General features: G+C 45.5%; 2 protein-coding genes across 3 annotated transcripts; both read left to right on the top strand.

The window, feature by feature from the left end:
- The first annotated feature begins 769 nt into the window (after positions 1 to 769).
- Positions 770 to 7055, top strand: LOC129547770 (putative serine protease 42). The gene is made up of 5 exons (XM_055413660.2): positions 770 to 2575; positions 2825 to 2981; positions 3328 to 3590; positions 4496 to 4656; positions 6186 to 7055. The coding sequence occupies exons 1-5, from the start codon at positions 2374 to 2376 to the stop codon at positions 6420 to 6422; spliced, it is 1020 nt and encodes a 339-aa protein (XP_055269635.1). The 5' UTR covers positions 770 to 2373; the 3' UTR covers positions 6423 to 7055.
- Positions 7056 to 21501: 14446 nt separating this feature from the next.
- LOC129547526 (serine protease 44-like) lies at positions 21502 to 25239 on the top strand. Of its 2 annotated transcripts, none has more exons than XM_088831729.1 (6): positions 21502 to 21856; positions 22172 to 22328; positions 23014 to 23279; positions 24033 to 24196; positions 24763 to 24876; positions 25024 to 25239. In XM_088831729.1, the coding sequence occupies exons 1-6, from the start codon at positions 21502 to 21504 to the stop codon at positions 25237 to 25239; spliced, it is 1272 nt and encodes a 423-aa protein (XP_088687855.1). The 2 variants fall into 2 exon arrangements, with proteins under 2 accessions (XP_088687855.1, XP_088687856.1); XM_088831730.1 differs by lacking the exon at positions 25024 to 25239 and adding an exon at positions 23415 to 23423 and having other exon boundaries at positions 23014 to 23287; positions 24059 to 24196; positions 24763 to 24999.
- The last annotated feature ends 202 nt before the right edge of the window (positions 25240 to 25441 follow it).

The raw sequence follows: 25441 nt of genomic DNA, 5'->3' as shown, positions 1-25441 counted from the left end.
TTCACCATTAATAGAAAATTTGTGATTGGATTTTCTGTCTTAAAATTAATTAGTTTTGGTTGCACTGCGTCTTCATTGCTGCACATGGGCTTTCTCCAGTTGTGTCGAGTGGGCTTCTCAGTGCAGTGGCTTCTCGTTGTGGAGCATGGGGTTTAGGGCTCATGATTTTTGGGTTTGCTGAATTTCAACATAAACTGAAGTAAGAGATTCATCAGCACTCTTATGAAAAGGTTAGGCCATAGATTTGGGAGTGAGGCCCTGAAAATTTACAAGGGGATATACATTCGGATAGATTTAGGACACCCTGACCCCCAGCCACATTGAGCCTCTCTCGCTAACAGAAACAGTGCCGCCTCCCATTTGATAAGGCTGTTCTCTCTGCCTTAGAGACACTGTAATGACTTCATGTGAGTAAGTTACATAATAAGGGCACACCAATTCTCTGCCTGTACCACCCCAGTCTGCACTGCTTCTAGACCTAATAACTAGTGTAAGATCCCAGCATGTTCTAGCACAGGGGCAAAGGATAAACCAGGGTAGAAGGCTTCCCTACAAAAAGAACTGCAAGATTTTGCTGATCTACATTGGCACAGTTCAGTTCAGTTCAGTCGCTCAGTCGTGTCCGACTCTCTGCGACCCCATGAACCACAGCACGCCAGGCTTCCCTATCCATCACCAACTCCCGGAGTACACTCAAACTCATGTCCACAGAGTCGGTGATGCCATCCAGCCATCTCATTCTCTGTCGTCCCCTTCTCCTCCCGCCCCCAACCTTTCCCAGCATCAGAGTCTTTTCCAGTGAGTCAACTCGTCGCATGAGGTGGCCAAAGTATTGCAGTTTCAGCTTTAGCATCAGTCCCTCCAATGAACATCCAGGATTGATCTCCTCTAGAATGGACTGGTTGGATCTCCTTGCAGTATAAGGGACTCTCAAGAGTCTTCTCCAGCACCACAGTTCAAAAGCATTGATTCTTCGGCGATCAGCCTTCTTCACAGTCCAACTCTCACATCCATACATGACCACAGGAAAAACCATTGCCTTGACTAGACGGACATTGGCACAAACAAGGGGTATATGTATATGACTGGAGTTGAGGGATTCTTGACTGGGTAGGGTTGGGACAGAATTTATGAAGAGTACGCTTGCTAGAAATTTGGAATTCAGTTTGGTGGATCAGGCAAGTAGGAATGATTCTATGGATACCTGTTTACTGGGTTGTCTTAAACCTGAATGCAGTAGTGGACTGTACAAAAAGAAGTTGATATTCCAGAAATTTCCTGGCTTAATGTTGAGAGAGAAATGCAGAGAGAGAGGGATTTAGATAATAACCCCCTCAAGAAGACATTGAAAATAAATTGTGAGAGGAACACTCACATCCTCAAAAACATTGTAACTGGCAATCCTTTTTAGGCTGGGGAAAAGTGGGAAATACTGAAACTCAAACATTAGTATTGTTGTTTCTCCCCCTGACTTCGACAGGAATAATGAAACCCAGAGAGGCGGAGGCCTGGTAGAAGCACTTAAGCAACAAAGACAAATAGACATCAGGGACACAGAGCCGATAAGAATGGACTGACCCACAGGTATCTTTGTTGGAGGCTCATTTTAAAAGGTATCCCCATGACGGAAAGAGCATGGCAGCCAGGTCCTTTGTCCAACCCCCTACCTCCAAGTCTAGGTCTGGTGAATTAAGAATTAAGGCCCCTCAGCAAATTCCTAGACTGCCCATCCTCACCAACTCCAGGCCAGGTACCACACCAAGAAGGGCAGGGGTGTCAGGAAGCACCCGCCTTTAAGCTGTTGTTCACTCGCTAAGTGATGTCCAGCTCTTTGCGACCCCATGGGCTACAGCATGCCAGGCCTCCCTCCCTCACTATCTCCCAGAGTTCGCCCAAGTTCATGTCCCTTGAATCGGTGATGCCATCCAACCATCCATCCTCTGTTGCCCTCCTCTCCTTTTGTCTTCAATCTTTCCCAGCATCAGGGTCTTTTCCAGTGAGTCAGTTGTTTGCATCTGGTGGCCTAAGTATTGGAGCGTCAGCTTCAGCAGCAGCCCTACCAATGAATATTGTGTTGATTTCCCTCCGGTTTGATCTCCTTGTTGTCCAAGGGACTCTCAAGAGTCTTCTCCAGCACCACAATTCAAAAACATTAAATTGGCAGCAAGGACAGTCTCCTCAGATGGACTCTAACCCTTCGGTCTTGGGCTGATTTCTGGGTGGAGACTGTCTCGGATGAGGATCTGAGGGCGAGACACGACTGCGCTCTCTCAGGCCAGCTTGCAGCGCCGGGACGCGCCGTGGTCCCCATGCCGCTACTCATCTGCTGGCCGCGAGGGGGCGCCGCAGAGCGCTGAGGCTGTCGCGGAGCCCATGGCGTCCCTGGGCGGCCCCCACAGCCTCCTGGTCTGGCTTCTGCTCCTTCAACCCTGGCTCACGGAGGCCTCGGAGGATGGGTCGGCGACGCCCTTGCCCCCGCCAGCTCCCTCGGGAGGCGGCACGAGGAACCGCACGGCGGTCCAGCCAGCCCCCGGAGGCGCTTCGGAAGTCCCCAAGTTGGTGGAGTTTAGCTTAGGTGACTCTGCGTTGGGCGTCCGGAGGGGCGGGCCCAGGGTGGGAGCTGCTGCTCCCCAGGAGCTTGGGAGGACTGGGGTCTGAATCGGCGCAGCCCTGCTGTGGAACCCGAGGGGGGATCCAGGGCCTGCGGCTTTGGAAGCGCTGCCCTGGAGCCTTGGAGGATTGGCCTTCTTGGCTGCCTCGGAGGCCCCCGGGAGTCAGGGCCTGTTTCTCAGAGGTTCTCCTTGCCACCCTGTCCTCACCCCAGCGTGCGGCCAAGAGTTCCTGAAAATCTTGGGAGGACAGGATAGCGAGGAAGGGAAGTGGCCCTGGCAGGTGAGCCTGAGGGTCCGTGGCAGACATGTGTGCGGAGCTTCCCTCGTCACGGAGAGGTGGGTGCTGACTGCGGCCCACTGTATTTTAAGGTGAGCAATGACAGTGGGGGCGCGAGAGTCCCGCCCTCCTCAGACGCCCTTTCGTTCCTGTTGCCCTGCAAGTTGACAGAGAACCCAAACCAAACCGAAGCCCGCACGATCAAAATGGGAGGGATTCTGCATTCTGGTAGTCTTGTTACCGGGAATGCTAATTTGAGGATCAAAACCAGTTGCAGCAAATCAATTTTGAGAGTTATTAGGAGGGGTTTTGGGGGATAGGGGCATGGAGGGAGTGGTGAGGGAGGTTGGGGCCAGATTGGGGGACAGCTGATGTGTGTGGAAAGGCACAAAGGATGCTTCCCAGCGTCTCTATGAGGGACATGTCCTCTTCCCACAGCCGTTACCAGTACAGTGTCATGATGGGAGATCGGAATCTCCAGGGTATATTATCAGGGTTGCTGGTCCCTGTCAGCCGCGTCGTCATTCACCCTCAGTTCTCAACAAGTGGAACCATTAAAAATGACCTTGCTCTTCTCCGGCTCGGCTACCCTGTAAATTACACTGGCCTTATCCAGCCTATATGCATCCCTGAGAAGACTTTCCACGTGCAAGCTGGGACCAGGTGCTGGGTGACCGGATGGGGAAGGAAGCAAGAATTTGGTGAGACTGTGAGGAAGGTAGTAACCTTGGGTAGAGGGGGGCAGCCTTATCCCTGGAGTAAGCAACAACGCTAAAGTGGTGGGGCGGGAGGAGGCTGACCACCTGGCAGGTGGGTGAGAGGGCAGCCAGGTTAATGGTTCCCAGATGGCTGGAGCCCAGAAATTGATTGAGATCTTTTGTTGCAACACAAATATTTGATGCCAGCCATTTATGAAAGGCACCAGTCCTGGGAACCAGAGCTGTTCTCTGCAGAAGAAATACATGGGCAAAGTCTCCTTCTGCCGATTTGTGGGGAAGTGTGCCTGACTGGTTTGGGGGTATTTTTAGGTTCCTTGGGGACAGAACCGGATGCTCTGGAGTTCTCTCCAGGGTTAACTTCTGCTCAGGGCGTGATGAATTATCTGCCAGTCGGAGCTGTCTGTTGCTGGAAGTACTTGTCTTGGTGCGTAGGGAACTTCCTGTCCTTGGGGGTCTTGGCAGAGCCAGAAGACCCCTGTTGGTGAGGCTACAGGGCCTCTTATCTCCGGAAAGAGCCTGGATTGTTGCTTTTGGGTGCTCCTTGTCTGAGCATCTGTGATTCTACTTTAAAGTAAAGACGCTTTGCTGATGTACGGGATGCCTTTCATGATTACTATTGATGCGCAGAGTGACAGATGCTTGGTTATCATTTCTCACAATGGTCAGGCTTGCCTCTTCCTGTCCTGATCTGTTCTTCCTTATTTTGCCTTGGACTTGGTTCCTGCCTTCTCTTCTCCCCTTGTCAGCTTGGGGCTTCAGTCTCTTCCATTTTCAGATGGGGACAATAACCTCTGTAATGCCTTCTTCAAGGGGGGTTCAAGGTGTTTGGGGGCTTATCATTCACCTGTGCAGATCTACCCACTGCCGAGTTTCTTCTTTGTGTGCAGAAGGCCCACTTGTGTCAGAAGTTCTCCAGGAGATCGACCAATATATCATGTACTATGAAGAATGTAATGGGCTGCTCCAGATGGCCCTACGAACAAATAAGGATCTAGTACAAGAAGGAGTGATCTGCGGCTATAATAGTATAGGAAAGGATTCTTGTCAGGTAAGTTCACAGGTCCCTTGCCACCTTTGTATTGAGGTTGTCCCTCAAAGTATCCTTCTTCCCCAGTGACAGGGCCTGGGTTATTTCTCACCTTATCTTTCAGCCTTTACGTAAGGAGATTCAGGGGAGAACACCTCAAGACACCTGTGAGCTGTCCTTGCCTGTTCCTCCAATAGGGAGCAGCCCTGCCATCCTGGGGGTGCTGCCAGGATGCAGTGAAGTTGGGGGTGATGATGATAATCATGTAGTTCCTCTAATTGATTTCTTTCTATGGGCACTTCTGTCCCAGTGTGAGCATTCACCCACGTTAGCTCTGTGTCCCAGCTCACAACCCTGCCACCTAGACATTATACATATTATTATACAGATGTGGTCCCTCCAGAGACATAAGTTCCAGGTCCCCCTGGGAGTGCCTGTAGGAGCCCTGGGCCCACAGCCTCCCCTCTGCCCCAAGCAGCCTTCCTGAGCAGGGGACAGGGGACAGGTCTCGGAAGATGAGTGTTTAGATTCTGGCAAGAGGAGAATATCACCAGTGGGAGAGGGAGCAGTGAGTCCGAGGCTCAAGGTCTGAAGCACTGGTCATGTTTAGGGAATGGGTTTCAGGTCTGGAGCAATGAGGAGGCCAGTATGGCCAGAGTCGGGGGCTGGAGTCAGAATGTGTGGCCTGCAGTGCTGTGCTGCGTTTCTTGGTCCTGTCCAGGCAGGCCTGTAGGCCAGGAGTTTGTTTTCTCAATGTGGGCAATGGTGCTGAGCCCCAGGCAGGACCTGGGCTCACGGAGGGGTGGAGGGGATCTCAAACACATTGTCATCAGTTCTTGGTAACCAGTTGCACGTAAGGATGGGAGTGAGAGAGAGCTTGATGAGGATTCTGAGTTTCTGACTGAGCTGGTTGGTGGGGGGGACCAGAGCAGTTTTGGAAAGGATGTGCAGTGTTTGCATGAGCTGGGATGAGTATGTGGGATGTCTTGAGAGTGTAGCTTAACATATGGAGTCAGCTGGCTATATGGTCAGGAGCTCTAGAGAAACTTAGGCTAGGTGTACGGATTAAGGGGCTCGGTGCAGAGGTGGTATTTGAAGTGTTTAACAACCACTGTAGTATAGGAGGCCTTCCCTGGTGGCTCAGTGGTAGAGAATCTGTGTGCAGTGCAGCAGCCGTGGGAGACCTGGGTTCAATCCCTGGGTTGGGAAGATCCCTTGGAGGAGAGCATGGCAACCCACTCCAGTATTCTTGCCTGGAGAGTCTCATGGACAGAGGAGCCTGGCAGGCTCAAAGAGTTGGACCTGACTAAAGCGAGTTAGCACACATGCAGGTAGTATAGGAAATGACCCATCCTAATGTCTTCAGAGGATACTAAAATTTTCCAGTTGACTCTTCAGTTCTCAGTTCTTATAATCACAGAAATCTGGGCCTGGGAGATGTCTGGGGAAGGCTTACAGATGCCCGTCTCTCAGTGTCTTGCTGTGCAGTCAGCCTGCCCTGATGTGGGTGCTCATCCATTCCTGAAGTTTGATTTCTTTCTCTTTTTCAGGGGGATTCTGGGGGCCCTCTGGTCTGTCAATACAATACCACGTGGGTCCAGGTAGGGATCGTGAGCTGGGGCGTTGGCTGCGGTCGTAACAATACGCCTGGAGTTTATACAGAAACTGCCCTCTACGCTAAGTGGCTCGTTGCCGTGGTGAACGAGGCGACCTCTTTGTATCCAGTGGCGCTCCTCTCCCTATTGCTGTGTGTGGTGTTGTCCCTGGGCCTCTTGGTGACCCTGTGATCACCCTGGTCCACACTCCCCTCTGTTTCTGAGTCTAACACCTAGCCCTGCCTCTGACCTCCCACTCCTACTTTAGTGCCAATTCCTGAATTCCCATTTGGGATCCACTGATGTTGTGGAGTTTCACATGACGGAGAGCTGGCATCAAGAAGCCCTGGAAGTTTCCCAGCCTGGTGCTTCAGGAACATGCCTCATCCATGTCTACACCTTGGCCATGCTCTGCTTGCCAGGAAGGAGTGGGTGAAACCATCTCAGCTGGATGGACAGCGACCCACCAGGTGGACAGGATGCTTCATCCACATCACGGGGAAATCTGGCAAAGAAGAGCCATCATCACCAGTGAAGCAGTGTTAGGTCTGACCCTTCATGAAACCAGTCTCTGTGGTGGTTCTTGGGAGAGAACGAGGAGGCCTGGCCATGTCCACATCTGACTCAGTCATCTGGGTTCGGAAAAGGTCCCCTGCTCCCCAGTGGATCCACCTGTGAGTATCTGCCTCTGCCACCAAGCCCTCCGGGGGCAACTCAGTCTTGGAACTCCCTTCCCAGGGCTCTAGTGGCCACATCCAGGCTCACCCCAAGTTGTATTGAAGTATTACAGAGTGTGGAGACTTCTGATGTCAACCCAATAAATGTTCGGAGAGTCGTGTGTGTGTTCTGCATCTCTACTGGTCTGGGGTCACTGAAGAGAACTTATCTCACATTTAGCTTAGGAAAGTATTCATGGTCTTTTGAAACCCTGGAGTGATGTGATGTGAGTGGACAGATGGCTTTAGCAGTTGGGTCCTGCTGCTGTGTTCCTCACAGCCATTAGCATCTCTGCAGGGAACTTTGCAGGTGAGTTTGCTAGCCACTGCATTGGCAAGGAGGAAGTGAGAGAGAGGACCGGAAGCCGGAGAGGGGTCAGGGCCTTGTGCCCAAACATCACCCCACTTCTCTGTGTGTTTCTGTCGGTCCCCTTCTAGGTGTATGGAGCCTGGAGCACCAGACTGCCTTGGCCAGGCTATGGAGAACAGCACTGAGACTCAGGGAGGGGACAGTCTGGGGTGCTTACTGGTGGTTCAGATGGTAGAGAATCTGGCTGCAATGCAGGAGACCTGGGTTTGATCCCTGGTTCGGGAAGATTCCCTGGAGAAGGAAATGGCAACCCACTGCAATATTCTTGCCTGGAGAATTCCTTGGGCAGTGGAGCCTGGTGGGCTACAGTCCATGGTCGCAAAGAGTTGAGTATGACTAAGTGACTAACATGCACGCACAGTGTGTCTGCACTGGCTTGTCTCCCTCACTGCCGCGTGGCCCCAGATTACCTGTCCGTCATTGTGCAGAGCACGTCACTGTTGCTTGATTTCTTTCACGAAAGTTTGAGGTTGCCTTCTTTTAGGAGGGGATTGTGCACTTTGCATATGGGGAGAAGATGCATCTGAATAGTTAGGTGAATAAAAAGTCAACTTGATGGTCTTCTCCTATGGCTTCTTTTTTTTAAAATTTTTAATTTATTTATTTTAATTGGAGGCTAATTACTTTACAATATTGTATTGATTTTGCCATACACTGACCTGGATCTGCCACGGGTGTACATATGTTCCTCATCTTGAACCCCCCTCCCACCTCCCTCCTCATCCCATTCCTCTGGTTCATCCCAGTGCACCAGCCCCGAGCATCCTGTATCATGAATTGAACTTGGACTGGCGATTCTTTCAGACCCTTCCTTCTGGGCATATAGGGTATCAAGATAAAGAATACATTTCCCGCCTGTCTTAAGTTTGGCAATAAGTTCTGGTCAATAAAATGTAAGTAGTGATGTTGAGTATGAATTTTGGAAGGTATTAAAGATACCTTTTAAAGAAAGGATAACAAGCCCTTTGTTACTTTCTTTGCTGGCTAGAGTACATTCATGGTGACGAGCTTGAGCAGCAGTCTTCGAACATGAGGAACCTGTTAAGGGTATAGAACATAAATTCAGAAGGAACTTGACTCTGTAATTTATAGAGTTGCGATCACATCTCTTTATGCAAGAGAGAAATAAACTCTTTTAATTGAGCCACCATCATCTTCAGTTTCAGTCACTCATAGAAAAATCTCACTTTAACTAATTCAGTTGGTATTATAGCTTTATTTCTGGATTGTTACGAATATAAGCTTTTAAAATCATTTCTTATTTAGACTAAATTATTTTTATTCTTACTTTGCTATGTGCCATTGCTTCCTTCTCTCAGTTCAGTTCAGTTGCTCAGTTGTGTCCGACTCTGCAACCCCATGAACCACAGTACGCCAGGCCTCCCTGTCCATCACCAATCCCGGAGTCCACCCAGACCCATGTCCGTTGAGTCGGTGATGCCATCCAACCATCTCATCCCCTGTCGTCCCCTTCTCCTCCTGCCCTCAATCTTTCCCAGCATCAGGGTCTTTTCCAATGAGTCAGCTCTTCGCATCAGGTGGCCAAAGTATTGGAGTTTCAGCTTCAACATCAGTCCTTCCAATGAATACCCAGGACTGATCTCCTTTAGGATGGACTGGTTGGATCTCCTTGCAGTCCAAGGGACTCTCAAGAGTCTTCTCCAACACCGCAGTTCAAAAGCATCAATTTTCCTGCACTCCTTCTCTAGTCATATTTAAAAATTGATAAGGTTAGAAGTTTATGTTGATGAATGACTATTATCTCAATGCATTTCTCTATTATTATTTTCTTTATTGAAGTATAATTTATATATAGTAAAATGCACATATTTCAGTGTACTCGTTTATGAGTTTTAACAAATATATACCCATGTTAACATCACCAAAATCATGATGGAGAACATTTCCATTAATCCAGGATATTGCTTTATATTCCTTTCTATCATCCCCTCCCAGAGATAATCTTTGTTCTGTTTACTGTCACATTAGATTTTCGGATTATTGTATCTTACATTAATGGAATCATGCAGTCAGTGTTCTTTTGGGTCTGCCTTCCACATACAGTTTTTGTCTTTTTTTCTTCCAGTTTTATTGACATATAATTGACATATAGCACTGTATAAGTTTGAGGCGTACAGCATAATGATTTGACTTACATATATCATGAAATGACTACCATATTAAGTTTGACGAGCAGCCATCATCTCATAAACACAAAACTAAAGAAAGAGAAATACACTTTTCCTTGTGAGAACTCTTGTGATTTGTTCTCTTTGCAGCTTTCATATGTAACATACAATATTGTTAATTATACTAATCATGTTGTACATTTCATCCCTAGAATGTATTTATCTTATAACTGGAAGTTGTACCTTTTGACTGCCTTCATTGAATTCCACACACAGTTTTTGAGATTAATTCATGTTGTCATGTATATCATCAGTTGATTCCTTTTTTATTGCTAAATAGTTGTCCATTACATGAGTTTTCACAGTTCATTAATTCTCTTGTTGATGGACATTTGGGATGTTTCTAGTTAGGGGCTATTATGAATAAAGGTGCTGATAAACACTCAGGTACAAGACTTTTTGTGCCTATGTGCTTTTGCTTCTTTTGGGAATAAACAGGAGTGGAATTGTTCGTTCATAGAATAGATGTATGGTTAACTTTATTAGAAAATTCCAGAGTTTTCCAAATTATTTGTAAAGAGGCTGAAGTTGAAGAGTTCTGTGAAGACCTACAAGACCTTCTAGAACTAACTTCAAAAAAAGATGTCCTTTTCATCATAGGGGACTAGAATGCCAAAGTAGGAAGTTAAGAGATACCTGGAGTAATAGGCAACTTTGGCTTTGGAGTACAAAATGAAGCAGGGCAAAAGCTAACAGAGTTTTGCAAAGAGAATGCACTGGTCATAGCAAACACCCTCTTCCATCTACACATGGACATCACCAGATGGTCAACACCGAAATCAGACTGATTACATTCTTTGCAGCCAAAGATGGAGGAGCTCTATACAGTCAGCAAAAACAAGACCAGGAGCTGACTGTGGCTCAGGTCATGAACTCCTTATTTCCAAATTCAGACTCAAATTGAAGAAAGTAGGGAAAACCACTAGACCATTCAGGTATGGCCTAAATCAAATCCTTTACGATTGTACAGTGAAAGTGACAAATAGATTCAAGGGATTAGATCTGATAGACAGAGTGCCTGAAGACCTATGGATGGAGATTCGTTAACATTGTACAAGAGACTGTGATCAAGACCATCTGCAAGAAAAAGAAATGCAAAAAGGCAAAGTGGTTGTCTGAGGAGGGCTTACAAATAGTTGAGAAAAGAAGAGTAATGAAAGGCAAAGGAGAAAAGGAAAGATATTCCCATTTAAATGCAGAGTTCCAAAGAACAGCAAGGAGAGATAAGAAAGCCTTCCTCAGTGATCAGTGCAAAGAAATAGAGGAAAACAATAGAATGGGAAAGACTAGAGATCTCTTCAGGAAAACTAGAGATACCAAGGGAACATTTCATGCAAAGATAGGCTCTATAAAGGACAGAAACGGTAGGGACCTAACAGAAGCAGAAGATATTAAGAAGAGGTGGCAAGAATACCCAGAAGAACTGTACAAAAAAGATCTTCACGACCCAGATAATCACGTTGGTGTGATCACTCACCTAGAGGCAGACATCCTGGAATGTGAAGTCAAGTGGGCCTTAGGAAGCATAACTACGAACAAAGCTACTGGAGGTGATGGAATCCAGTTGAGCTATTTCAAATCCTAAAAGATGATGCTGTAAAAGTGCTGCACTCAATATGCCAGCAAATTTGGAAAACTCAGCAGTGGCCACAGGACTGGAAAAGTTTAGTTCATTCCAATCCCAAAGAAAGGAAATGCCAAAGAATGTTCAAACTACCACAAAACTGTATTCATTTCCCATGCTAGCAAAGTAATGCTGAAAATTCTCCAAGCTAGGCTTCAACAGTACATGAACTAAGAACTTCCAGATGTTCCAGCTGGATTTAGAAAAGGCAGAGGAACCAAAGATCACATTGCCAACATCCATTGGAACATAGAAAGCAAGAGAATTCCAGAAAAACATCTATTTCTGCTTCATGGACTACGCCAAAGTCTTTTACTGTGTGGATCACAATAAATTGTGGAAAATTCTTAAAGAGATGGGAATACCAGACCACCTTACATGTCTCCTGAGAAATCTATATGCAGGTCAAGAAGTAACAGAACTGAACATAGAATGATGGACTGGTTCCAGATTGGGAAAAGAGTATGTCAAGGCTATATATTGTCACTTTGCTTACTTAACTTGTATGCAGAGTACATCATGCGAAATGCCAGGTTGGATGAAGCACAAGCTGGAATCAAGATTGCTGGGAGAAATATCAATAACCTCAGATACTCAGATGATACCACCCTTATGGCAGAAAGTGCGGAAGAACTAAAGAGCCTTTTGATGAAAGTGAAAGAGGAGAGTGAAAAAGCTGGCTTAAAACGCAACATTCAAAAAACCAAGATTATGGAATTCGGTCCCATCACTTCATGGCAAATAGATGGGAAATCAGTGGAAACAGTGGCTGACTTTATTTTTCTGGGCTCCAAAATCACTGCAGATGGTGACTGTGGCCATGAAATTAAAAGACGCTTGCTCCTTGGAAGAAAAGCTATGGCCAACTTGGACAGCATATTAAAAAAGCTGAGACATTTCTTTACTGACAAAGGTCCATCTAGTCAAAACTATGGTTTCTCCAGTGTGAGAATTGGCTCATAAAGAAAGCTGAGCACCAAAAAGTTGATGCTGTTGAACTATGGTGGTGGAGAAGACTCTTGAGAGTCCCTTGGATTGCAAGCAGATTAAAGCAATCAACCCTAAAGGAAATCAGTCCTGAATATTCATTGGAAGGACTGATGCTAAAGCTGAAACTCCAGTAATTTGGCCACCTGATACAAAGAACTGCCTCACTTGAAAAGATCCTGATGCTGGGAAAGATCCTGAAGGCAGGAGGAGAAGAGGACAACAGAGGATGAGATTGTTGGATGGCATTACCGACTCAACAGACATGAGTTTGAGTAAACTCTGTGAGTTGGTGATGGACAGGGAGGCCTGGCGTGCTGCAGTCCATGGAGTCATAAAGAGTCAGACATGACTGAGCGACTGAACTGAACTGATACTCCTGCTAGCAATAAATGGTGGTTCCGCTTGGTCCATATCCTCCCTCATCAGTACTTGGTGAAGACTGCCAGTTCTAACAGGTATGAAGTGGTCTCTCACTGAGGTTTTAATTTGCATTTCCCTGTAACTAATGATACTGAGCACATTTTCCTGTACTATTGCTCATATATATATCTTTTGTGAATCATCTTTCTAATTCTTTTGCCCATTTTAAATTAAGATGCTTATCTTTTTATTGTTGGTTCCTAAATCTGTGGCTTGCTTTTTTTCACTTTTTAACTTGTAATTGCAAAGATTTTTCTTCTATTTTTTCTCCCTAAGCTTTATAATTTTAGCTTTTACATTTAAGTCTGAGGTTTATCAGATTTTGGGATGGAGTGTGAGATAAGGAACAAGGTTTTATTTTCTCTAATGTTTATCCAATACCAGTACCATTTGTTGAAAATACATTTATTTTCACATTGATTTGCATTGGTGCTTTATCAAAAATTAATTGACCGTGTATATGTACATCTATTTTTGAGCTCTGTTCAATTCCTTATCTATTTGTATATTCTTACGCTAAATTCACAGTGTACTAGTTACCATAGCTTTGTAGTTAGTCCTGAAATTTGGTAGTCGGACACTTCCAAATTTGAAAAAATTTCATGTTTTTCAAGCCTGAGCTTTTGTTGTAGAAATTGAAAAGTTGATTCTAAAATATATGTGGAAAAGCAAAGAGCCTAGAATAACCAAAATAGAGGACTACAGGATGTCAAGATTTAATATATAGGTCTAGTAATGAAGACAGTGTGGTATTGGCATAAGGCAGACATGCAGATCAAGGGAATATAATAGAGAGTTAAGAAACAGATCCACATTTATATGGCCAGTTGATTTTAACAAAGGTACGAGGATAACTCACCTGGTGATAGGATAGTTTTATTTTTACAAATGACGCTGGAACAATGGGACATTCCTATACAAAATAAATAAAAAATAAAGCACCTCAATCCTTACCTTGCGTTATATAGAAAAATTAACTCAAAATGGATTATAGAACTAAATATAAGAAACTTGGAATAAGAATCTTTGTGACCTTTGAATAGGCAAAGATTCTTTATATAGGACAGGAAAAGCATGAACAATTTAGGAAAAAAAGAGATTGGATTTCATCAAAATGAAAATCTTCTATTCTTTCAAAGATACTGTTAAGAAAATGAAAATAAAAGCCACAGACTAGGAGAAAAAGCAACAATGAGTAGTCAAAGACTTGCGAATGTTCATGGCATCTTGATTCATGACAGCGCAAATCCGGAAACAACTCAAACGTCTATCAACAGGTAAATGATAGTCACTAAAGTACTACTTGGCAATAAAAGAGAATAAAGGGCCGTTATATACAGGAACATGAATGAAATTCAAAAACATTATGTTGAGTGCAAGAAGTCAGACCTGAAAGAGTGCAGTATTCTGATTCCACTACATGAAGACCAAACGAGCAAAACAGGTGACCAGCAGTTGCCTGTAATGGATTTGAAGAGGGCACAGAGACACTCTCTGGGGTTTTGACGTGTTCTGTATCTCTTTTTAAGATTATTTATTTAATTTTTTTTGGCTGCACTGGGTCTTCATTGCTGCGAGCATGCTTTCTTTAGTTGCGGTGAGTGTGTGTGGGGTACTCTCCAGCTGTGGTGTACGGGCTTATTGTGGTGGCTTCTCTTGTAGAGCTTGGGCCCTAGGCGTGCTGGCTTCATTAGTTGCGGCTCAAGGGCTCTAGATCAAGGCTTAGTAGTTGTGGTGCATGGGCTTAGTTGCCCTGTGGTACGTGGAATCTTCCCAGACCAGCGATCAAACCCGTGTCCCCATTGGCAGGTAGATTCTTAACCACTGGACCATCAGGGAACTCCAAAATTTTCTATGTCTTGATTGAGATGGTGGTTACAGGGTCCCATATATTCATTAAAACATTAAATCATGCATTTAAGATCTGTGTATTTCACTGAATGAAACTTTTGCCTCAGCTTTTAACAAAAATAGGCTAATGTGGCATTCTAACTGCCCCAATATCCATTCTCTTCTCCTTTCGTAACAGTAAATGTCTTATGCAATGACCTGATGCCTTAGGTAATTCTCATAAGGTGCCTGAAAATTTTCAACAAGTTGCTCTGTAGGGAAAAAAAGTCCTGATCTGTAACATTTGCTTGAACATTTCTGTGATAGAAATACTTCCATCCAGGCTGATTTCAAGCTATTAACATGACATTATTGAGTCTGGAGTTGGGAAGAGGTGTGCACCACTATACAGAATTCCTACCATACAGCTACAGTAGACATAACCTCAAGAGTATAGGTAAATACAGTAAAATAATGAAAAAGTGGTGGATTTGATTATTTATTATCTTTGTGTTTAATGCAATTTCTTTAACTGTAGGCTTTATACTTTCATAATAGTAATTTTAAACAACTAGCTCACAAAATTGCTGCAAATTAACAACTGGCTCTCTTGAACTGGTACAAGCCAGCTCCAGCACCCACTGGATCATTTCTCTAAAAGCAAATTCTGAGACAGGGATTTATGTTCAAACACTTAAGAGGGTTATTTTCAGGGGAAACCTGTGTGAGTGTGAAGAAAGCAGGATAGGAAAGGGGAAGAAGTTTAGTAAGAAAGTGATGATAGGTGAAGTCTATGCTCAGCATAATTCTGGGATCTGTGGTATACTAGAGAATTCTTCCAGTGTTAAGGCACAGGAGCTGGGCTTTTGTGCCCCAGTACCACTAAATCACTGGGCACACTGGAAGCCAGGATGACTGGAAGGATCGGAAGTAGGAATGCAGCTCCTTGTCGCCTCCTGTAATAAGACTCCATGTTCCCAAAGGTAAACCTCCTGAGAGTGATGCAGCTGTGAGTTCTTAGTAGCTGCAACCAGAGAGGTTTGGGGATGGGCACACCAAACAGGTAAAATGGATCCTGAGTGATCTGGGTGGCCACCCACCCAATGCCTTTGTCAGCTTCCCTTGAAGCTTAGGGGGACCATGAATCTATGTTTCATTAGATGTAAATAGAAGTAATATGTGCTGTTGGGGGGATGTGCCTTTCAAAGGGACATGGGCAGAATTTCTTGGCTCTTCCCCCTTCCCAAAGTAGAAGATGAGAAAGATGGAGGTGCCATCTTGGATGCAGAGGTGTATGCCCATTTTAAGGGTGGCAGAAACTGACCTGGGTTGCCTACAGTTGAACTGGTATGAGAGAAGTAGACTTTGTTTTTTAAGCCACTGTATCTTCAGATATCTCTGTTACCACATTTTAGCCTGTACCTTAACAAATAAAGTGAGCAAAGAAGAAATAACAGATATCTAAAATCATGACTGTGTAAACAATTTATAATTTTTAGGTTTTTTTTTTTAAGCAAAACAGAATGAGAGAATGAATGTCCACGGAGAGCAAAGAGAATATGTTCATTTCAGAAATAATATAATTATTTGTACATGACCTGGTTGTCAATATAGAAACCCACCGAAATCTACAAACTGTCCAAACTGATAAAGTAATTTGATAGCATTATTAAATAAAAGAATAACGTAAAATTGTATTTCTGAAAGATGTGCGTGACTTTATGGGAACATTTATGAAATTTTATTGAAAGATGTGAAAGAAGAGCTAAATAGGAGAGATACCCCGAGTTCATGAATAGGAAAGGGTAATACCGTGAATATGGCAGTTCTCCCCAAAATGGTCTTTAGATTTAATGCAGTTCAAATAGAATGTTCAACAGTTTAAGTAATTGTCAAACTTATTTTAAAATGTGTGTGCAGTACCAAGAGTAGACAAAACCGCAATGTTGAGGTAGGAGAACACATTCTCTCATATGTTGATGCACAAAAGCTCTGGTGGTCAAGAAACCATAGTACTGGCACAGAGATAGGTAAATTGAATGATGGAAAGACTAAAGAGGCCAGAAACAGACTCAGTATCTATGGACACACATATATATATATAAGAGGTGACATTGTTGATGAATGGGGGCGTAGTAGGCCATTCAATACATAGTTAAGTAGAAAAAAATGAAGCTGAATTCCTGTCTCATACTATGTATTTAATAACTACGTGGATAAAAGACTAAACATGAGAAACAAAAGTTTAAAACTTTTAGAAGAAAATATAGGACAGTACCTTTAAAACCCCAGGGTGTGGAAGGCTTTTAAAAATAAGATCCCAAAAGCATAAATGATAAAGAAAAAGATGGCTACTTCTGACTGCATTATAGCTAAATAACTTTTGTTGATCAAAACGTGTAATCAAGTGAAAAGACAAATCATGATTACGAATGATAGTTGAAATACACATTACTAACAAATGATTCAGTTCAGTAGCTCCGTTGTGTCTGACTCTTTGAGACCCCACGGATTGCAGCAGGCCAGACTTCCCTGTCCATCACCGTCTCCTGGGAGCTTGCTCAAACTCATGTCCAACGAGTTGGTGATGCCATCCAACCATCTCATCCTCTATTGTCCTTTTCTCCTTCTGCCTTCAATCTTTACCAGCATCAGGGTCTTTTCCAGTGAGTCAGTTCTTTGCATCAGGTGGCTGAAGTATTGGAGCTTCGGCTTCAGCATCAGTCCTTCCAATGAATATTCAGGACTAATTTCCTTTGGGATGGACTGGTTGGATCTCCTTGCAGTGCAAGGGACGCTCAAGAGTCTTTTCCAACACCAACACTCCAACAAAGGATTAGGATGCATATAAAAAACTAAACAGAAAGTACTTTAAAATCAGCTCAGATATAAAACTGAGTAGATGTTATGAGCAAGCATTTTCTAGAAAGAAGGCACAGATGACAAGGCAGGATATGAAAACACACTGAACTTCAGAAGTCTATCTTTCACTTCTAATGGATCTTTTCAAAATATGCATAATTTTGTAAATCATTGAAAAATATTGGTTCACTTTGTTATATAGAATTCCCAAATGTTGACACATTTCATTACATAATATCAAAAAATCACACTCACTCATGTTACCACTACTGTTGTCAGAAAAGTATTTAATTATTGGAAAGTTGTTGAACTCATGATAGCAAATATAAATTTTCCGAAACTTTTCACCTCTAAGCTCAAATCTGTTCATTGGCAACAAATACTGTCAATTATTTTCTTAAAAGTTGCAGACTCTTTAAAAAAACTTTATTCTTGAGCATATGTCTGCCAAATAGGCAAGTCTCAGTTCAGTTCAGTTCAGTCGCTCAGTCGTGTCCGACTCTTTGCAACCCCATGAATCACAGCATGCCAAGCCTCCCTGTCCATCACCAACTCTCAGAGTTCACTCAAACTCATGTCCATCGAGTCGGTGATGCCATTCAGCCATCTCATTCTCTGTCGTCCCCATCTCCTCCCACCCCCAATCCCTCCTAGCATCTAAATCACCACAATTTATTAGTCACTATTTTAAGTAAAACTGATCTCCCATGATAAAAGCTGATAATTCGGCTTAATAGATGTACAGTTTGCTTGAGTGAACATCCTACTTTTTTATACAGCAGAAGTGCTTTGTTCATAATTGTCATTTCATTACCCAAAATCTTAAATAAATGTGGACCGAAAGGTCACTACTTAACAAAAGTAACCATTTTTACTTCCCCATCAAGGACATTTGAAAAGTGAATCTATATTGATTGATTTCAGGAGTGGGATGTCACCCTTTAACATTATGTTACAATATGTAATACTCTTATCTTGCTGAGGACTCATGCTGTGTGTCTTTCTCTCCATGGCTAGCTTTGAGAAAGCAAGCTGCTATGAGTCCCACAGCAACAGAAAACAAATTCAGGCAACAACTGATTGAGCTTGGAAGGAAACTTCTCTAGTTGAGTCTCCCGGTGGATGAGAACCTGGCCCTGGCTGACACCTTGATTGCTGCCTTACAGAAGACCCAGGTAAACTGTGCCTGGACTCCTGGCCCACAGGAACTGTAAGATGGTAAATGTGTGTGGTTTTTCCTGTGGTCATGTATGGATGTGAGAGTTGGACTGTGAAGCAAGCTGATCGCCGAAGAATTGATGCTTTTGAACTGTGGTGCTGGAGAAGACTCTTGAGAGTCCCTTGGACTGCAAGGAGATCCAACCAGTCCATTCTAAAGGAGATCAATCCTGGGTGTTCATTGGAAGGACTGATGCTAAAGCTGAAACTGCAATACTTTGGCCACCTCATGCGAAGAGTTGACTCACTGGAAAAGACTCTGATGCTGGGAGGGATTGGGGGTGGGAGGAGATGGGGACAACAGAGAATGAGATGGCTGGATGGCATCACCGATTCGACGGACATGAGTTTGAGTAAACCCCGGGAGTTGGTGATGGACAGGGAGGCCTGGCGTGCTGTGGTTCATGGGGTTGCAAAGAGTCGGACACTACTGAGCGACTGAACTGAACTGAAATGTTTTAAGCCACTGAATTTGTATTTGTTACAGAACAGAGAAAACTAATACAGAGGCCCTTCCAATATTTGATCAATCCTCTAACTTCTATATAATGAAGTTTATGATTGTTTCAGTGATCCTTTAATCATGTACCTACTTGGCACCTTCCTGATCAAAAAGCAGGCCCCTATATGTCAGGTGATGTTACTCAGGATTCCCTGATGTTAAGTTACACGTTTCATGAGTCCACTGATAGTGGTGTCACAAAGGCCTCATCAGCAGGCAATGCTAGCTATATAAAGAATATACATGTGTATGCGTAACTACTCAGTGAGGTTCTAGTGCCACAGCTGTCTCTTTTCAGCTGACACTAAGATTTTGAGCCCATCTGTGAACCAGGCCCAGATTTTTTCTTCTTTCATCAATTGGTCATGGGATACTGCCTATCAGGCTATGGGTGTGAACTGACGGAGAAGCTTCAGTTCAATACAGAGAAGTGCCATGATGGGGAATGGTGGTGTCTACCTATGCCTTTTCTTTGCACAGCTTACTTGTGTCTTCAAGACCTGCCATGATCTAATCCCAAATATATGGCTTCCAACGAGTGATGAATTGCTTTTTCCAACTGAGTGTATGACTTAGTTTGGCTAAATATTCACCTTATGACAGGAGGCACTGGTCTCTTAGTCATATAATGTCCTGTGGTCTGGCATTTAGTTTCTTTTTAGGATTCAGTAGTGTGCCAGAAGTTGCTTTTCAAAGAATATAGTTTCTTTGCAGCAGAGAATGTGGTCTTGCTTCAGAACTGTAGGGATCTATACTGTGACTCTCTAATTAGGACATAGCAAAGACTTCTTACAAGCATTTTAATTCACCACAGCAAACTCTAGCACCATAGGATTTGCCAGGTCATATAGACCAATACTTTGGCCACTTGATGTAAAGAACTGACTCACTGGAAAAGATCCTGATGCTGGGCAAGATTGAAGACAGGAGGAGAAGGGGACGACAGAGGATGAGATGGTTGGATGGCATCACCAACTCAATGGACATGAGTTTGAGCAAACTCCGGGAGTTGGTGATGGACAGGGCAGCCTTGCGTCCACGGGGTCGCAAAGAGTCGGACACGACTGAAGTGGCTGAGCATAGCACAGCACGTAGACCAAGTGACGTGGCTGCTTCGTCACAGTCTGACTTTGCCTCTCTCTTTTTAAAAAAAGCTATTGAGTTTTCTTCCTAGTCATTTAAAAAAATTATTTCTTTATTTTTGGCTGTCTGTGCACAGTCTCTGTTGCTGTGTGGGCTTTTCTCTAGTTGTGGCAAGCAGGAGCTACTCTCTGGTCACAGTGCATAGGTTTTTCATTGCAGTGGCTTTTCTGGTCACAGAGCATGGGCTCTAGGACTCGCAGACTTTAGTAGTTGTGGCATGTGGGTTCAGTAGTTGCAGCTTCCAGGCTCCAGAGCACAGACTCAGTAGTTGAGACACACACCTTGGTTACTCACGTCATGCGAGATCTTCCCAGATCAGGGATCAATCCCATGTCTTCTGCACTGGCAGGCAGACTCTTTACCACTGAGTCACTAAGGGAGCCCCTGATTTTGTCTCTTGACAGGAGGAATGGCAAAGCATTGTGGCCACTTTTATGTATGCAATCTAGGTTAATCTTCTTTTCTCAAGAGTTTTAAATTTTATCACATTCTTTTTGCCATGTAAGGTAATATAGTCATAAGTTCCAGTGATTAGAATGGGAATTTCTTTGGGAAGCCATTATTCTGTCTACTACAAGGTTGTTTCCAGATGTTGGCTACCATGAATTTAGCCACTATAAACATTTGTAAAAGTATTTGTGTGTTTGTGCCTGTATGAGTGTGTACGTAAATCTTTATTTCACTGGGATAAATGCCCAGGAGTGCAATTACTGAGTCATATGGTAATTGCACATTCTGTTTTATAAGAAACTGCCGATCTGTTTCCCAAAGTGGCTATACTATTTTACATTCCTACCACGGTGTATGAGTGGTTCAGCGTACCTGCATCCGTGTCAGTATTTGGTGTTGTCACAATTTTCAAAGTTTAGCCAGTCTATTAGAGGTGTAGTGATATCTCACTGTGATTTTAATTTGCATTGTACCAATGGTTCTTTTCATGTGGATGTCGATTTTTAAAGAGATACCAGTATCATGCCTAACTCAGTGTTGCTAACATTCAGTGCAGCGTTTATATTGAGGAATTTAAATTTTTACTGCCAACAAGAAGGGGAGGGAACTGCCAGGAAAGGCCTAATCCAGCCCTGCAGGGAGTGATGGACACGTCTCTGTGTGGCAGTGGCACGGCTGCCACTCTCTGTGGCCAGGGACCTTGGCCGGGGATGTCCGGCATCTGGGAGTCACTCATTAACGAGTCCGCTCAGAGCCGGGGAAGAGAAAGGCCTCGCCTGAGTCACAGCTCCGCGGCCCTGCCTGGCCCAGGCCCCGCCCCGCTGATGACCCCACAGGTGGGGGCGGGGCGGGACGGGTTTCCCCCCACGGAGCCCTGTTTCCCCACCATCAGGGGGGCAGGCGTGCAGCCGCCGCGAGGGGGCGCCGCAGAGCCCGGAGGCAACTACCAGAGGTGCCATGGCGTCTCTGGGCGTCCTCCAGAGCGGCAGCGGCTCCCTGGGCCTCCTGGTCTGGCTCCTGGCCCTTCAACCTTGGCTCAGTGAGGCCCTGGTGGGAGGGGAGGGGGCGCAGGGCAGGTCAGCTCCGCCCTCACCCTCTCCACCTACCTTGGGGGGTGGCCGCGAGGACCCTGGAGCACGCCGTTGGAAGCTGCCTCCTCCAGGAGCCCCGGGAACTTCCGGGGCCCCTGAATCCCGTATGACTTCAGTAGCCCCCAATTTGTTGGCATTTACCTTAAGTGACTCTGATTCATACAAGGCTGTGACACCCTCAGAGGCGCCAGGAGCGACCCCCAAACCCCTCTTTCCTTCAGGTGGTGTTTCCTGGCCAAGCCCTGTGGCAGAGAACTAGTTTGGTGTGAGGGGCAGGTGCCCCTGCCCTGGGGGAGGGGACTCTCAGGGGGCACAAGTTTTCCCTGGGCCATCTGAGCGGACCCAACTCTGCCCCTGAGATCTGAGAGGACATGGCCACTCTCTGAGGAGTCTTAGGGGAATACAGACCTGACCTGGGGCTCGGAGGGGACATGGCACTGTTTTGAGGGTTCTGAGACATGAGGCTCATCAGGCGCTAGTGGTAGTGGTGTCAGTGGCTTTACCTTCAGTCCTCTCCCTTCATTGGCCTGCTCTAGCGTGTGGCCGACGGACTTCGAGGATAGTTGGTGGAAGACCGGCCGCAGACAAGAAGTGGCCGTGGCAGGTCAGCCTGCAGGCCAATCAAAAACACATATGCGGAGGCTCCCTCATTGCCAGTCGGTGGGTTTTGACTGCGGCCCATTGCATATTTGGGTGAGTTTTGGGGGCTCTGGGCTTTTGGCTTCATGTCAGGCTGTGTGACCTGGAGCCAGTCCTAACCCCTTCCTGAGCTTCCTCTTCCTCATCTGAAACCAAGGATCACAGTCCCTGACTATAGCTCTTCAGGCTATAGTCAGAGGTAGGTAATGTTAGGGCCCTTGATAGGCTGGAAAGTCAAAACCCCAAATCAGGTTCAAAGCTACCTTTTTTTTTTTTTATAGCCTGTGCTGATTAACCTTCTAGTCAAGTGGCAAGAAGTGGGGAGAGAGGCCAGCTGGGAAACAATATATGTGCAAAGACTTGCAAGAGGAAATATTTAAGGGGAATGGACTGTAGCTGATCAATTTGGCTTTACTTTCAGTGGTTTCAAACTTTAATGAGCATGGGTACACCCACAGAACTTGTTAAAACAATAACTGTGTGTCTCCAACCCCAGAGTTTCTGATTCAGTAGGTCAGGAGTGGGACCTGAGAATTTGTGTTTCTGCCAATCCCCAGCATTGTGATGTCAATGCTTCTCATCTGGGGACCAGACTTTGAGAACCACTGGATCAGGGGTCTGGGAAGGGATGTGGTCTGGAGGGAGGGAGGTGACTGATGAGCGGCTTTGGAGATAGGACGAGGCTGGGAGCCTAGAAGATGAGGAAGGGGAGTGTAGAGCTTCCAGGATCTCTCTGCAGTCATGTGGAGTACACAGTGAAGATGGGAGACACACTGTTGCAGCATACCTCCGCGATGGCAGTCACGGTCCCAGTCCAAGACATCGTTATCCACAAACATTTTAATCCTGTCGGAATAATCGAAAATGACATTGCCCTTGCTCTGCTCGCCTTCCCTGTGAATTTCTCCGCGAGCATCCAACCCGTGTGCCTCCCTGAAAAGGCTTTCATGGTCCAAACTGGTACAGAGTGCTGGGTGACTGGATGGGGAAAAGTAAAGGAAGAAGGTGAGACTGTGAAGCAAGGTGGCAGCAAACTTGGGCTAGGGAAGGGGCTGCCTGGTGCCCAGGTGTGGGCCTCCAAGCTAAAGGGAGAGACAGGGAGGCAATTTTCTAGCAAGTAGGTAAGGGAGGAGGGTGGAGAAGATGCTGGTGGGAGTGATTTGACGGTGTTACAAATTTTTGTTAGTACATCAGGACCTGGGGGCTTGAGCGACAAGCAAAGTGGGTTCTCTCCAGGGTGGATTTTTAAACTCAGGGGATGTTGATCTGTCTGCTAATCTGAGCTGTCCCAACTCGAGGTACTGGTCTTGGTGGACAGGGAGCTTCCTGTGACTGAGAAGAGGCCATTGAATGCCTCTGGAAGAAACTGTAGAGACTTCTATCCCTGGGGAGAGGGTGGATTTGGTACTCTTGGGGCACTATGTGTCTTGAGAGTCTGATCCTCTAAAAATGCTTTACTGATGGACAGGACACCTGTTGCTATTACTAATGATGCTCAGAGTGACAGATATGTAGTTTTGATTTCTCAGGTTGCCTCTATCAGTTCTTCTCTACCTGTCTTGGTTTTGATTCTTACCACTCCTCTCACCATGTCAGCTCTGGGCCTCATGTCCTGTAGTGTCAAAGGGGAACAATATCCACTGCCCCAAGAGGGTGTCTTTATGTGAACACATTGTATTGAGAACCCAGAGTGGGTACCGGGGGCACCTGTCTTGTCCCACTAGGCAGATCTAAACTACTCCTAAATTCTCTCTACAGCCGTATCACAAGTTGCTACACAACAGCTTCAGGAGGCTGAGCTAAATATTCTTCGCTATGAGACTTGTAATGAGATGCTCAGAGAAAAGTTGGAAAGTTACTTTAATATGGTCAAGGAGGGGGCTGTCTGTGCTACCAGCTCCAGAGGAAAGGATGCCTGCCAGGTGAGTTAATGGGCCCTTTGCTACCTTTGCATTTTGGTTGTCCTCCCAGATGTCCCTCATCCACAGGCAGTAGGACCTACATGATCTGGCAGTGCCTCTGTCACCTGTCTTCAAGTTGAGGGTTTAAGGTGACAAGCCACCAAGGCTCTGCTGGGCTGGGCTGACCTGATGCTTCAGTAGAGAGGACTTGATGCTGCCTAGAGGGAGACAGGGGAGGAGGGGAGATTCAGGCATGAAATACCAATAATACAAGTCATGTGTTATAACCTCTTCTAAGTGACAGGCAATGTAACAGGTAAGGATTTTATTCATTATTAATATCTCAGAGTACATACATTTTCTTCGACAATACTCAGTTTTTGGTATAGACTTTATTGATGACACACACAACTTTGGTAAATATTACCAATTCTCAGATCTCATACACATGGAAACCTAGGGCTGGTGGAGCCCTCGTGGTGCCTGGGGAGCCCCACACACGTCCACCTTCCCAGTGCCTCGCAGTGCTACACGGCTGTGATGACACTGTCCCTCTTCTATCACTGTGTTTCTTTCTCTTTATCTAGGGAGATTCTGGGGGCCCCCTGGTCTGTGAATTTAATAATTCATGGGTCCAAGTGGGGATTGTGAGCTGGGGCGTTGGCTGTGGTCGCAGCGGGTATCCAGGAGTTTATACAGAAGTGAGTTTCTACAAGGATTGGCTCATTGCTAGAGTGAGTCAGGCCTCTCATACAGATTCAATGGGCTACTTCAGCCTGACTCTGTGTCTGGTGCTGCCCTGGCGCATCCTGCTGACCCCATGATCACCCTCGTCACGTTTCTTCCAGTTTCTGACTCTTGGACTAGCACTGCCTCTGACCTCTGACTCCTACTCAATGCCCTATCCTCAGTTTCATTTGGAATCCACTGACCATGTGGAGGTCCACGTGACTGACAAATGGAAGCAAGAAACCTTGAAAGTTTCCCCGCCTGCTGCTCCAGGAACCTACCGCATCTACACCTACACCTGGGTTGTGCTCTGCCTGCTGAGAAGGAGTGGCTGAAATAATCCCAGCTGGATGGACAGTGACCTGCCAGGTGATGCTTCAGGAATCAAGGAGAAAATCTTCACATCATCCCTGGCAGCAGCATTACCTGACACTTTATCATATCACTGCACCTGGCGATTGTTGGGAGAGAGCAAGGCCTCACCACGTCCGCGTGGGACTCAGTTGTCGGGGTTGGGGAAAGGTCCCCTGCTTCCCG

This window comes from Moschus berezovskii, chromosome 24, assembly GCF_049115385.1.
Source record: "Moschus berezovskii isolate FMDL1 chromosome 24, NW_MosBer_1.0, whole genome shotgun sequence".
Classification (NCBI taxonomy): Eukaryota; Metazoa; Chordata; class Mammalia; order Artiodactyla; family Moschidae; genus Moschus; species Moschus berezovskii.
Note: the sequence above shows the minus strand (reverse complement) of the source record. Positions and strands in the feature narration are given on the sequence as shown.

Coding starts and splice junctions, on each gene's coding strand:
- LOC129547770 (XM_055413660.2), top strand. CDS start 2,374: ATGGCGTCCCTGGGCGGCCCCCACAGCCTCCTGGTCTGGCTTCTGCTC. Junction 2,982..3,327: donor GCGGCCCACTGTATTTTAAG/GTGAGCAATGAC, acceptor CTCTTCCCACAG/CCGTTACCAGTACAGTGTCA. Junction 4,657..6,185: donor TAGGAAAGGATTCTTGTCAG/GTAAGTTCACAG, acceptor TCTCTTTTTCAG/GGGGATTCTGGGGGCCCTCT.
- LOC129547526 (XM_088831729.1), top strand. CDS start 21,502: ATGGCGTCTCTGGGCGTCCTCCAGAGCGGCAGCGGCTCCCTGGGCCTC. Junction 23,280..24,032: donor GGGAAAAGTAAAGGAAGAAG/GTGAGACTGTGA, acceptor TTCTCTCTACAG/CCGTATCACAAGTTGCTACA. Junction 24,197..24,762: donor GAGGAAAGGATGCCTGCCAG/GTGAGTTAATGG, acceptor CTCTTTATCTAG/GGAGATTCTGGGGGCCCCCT.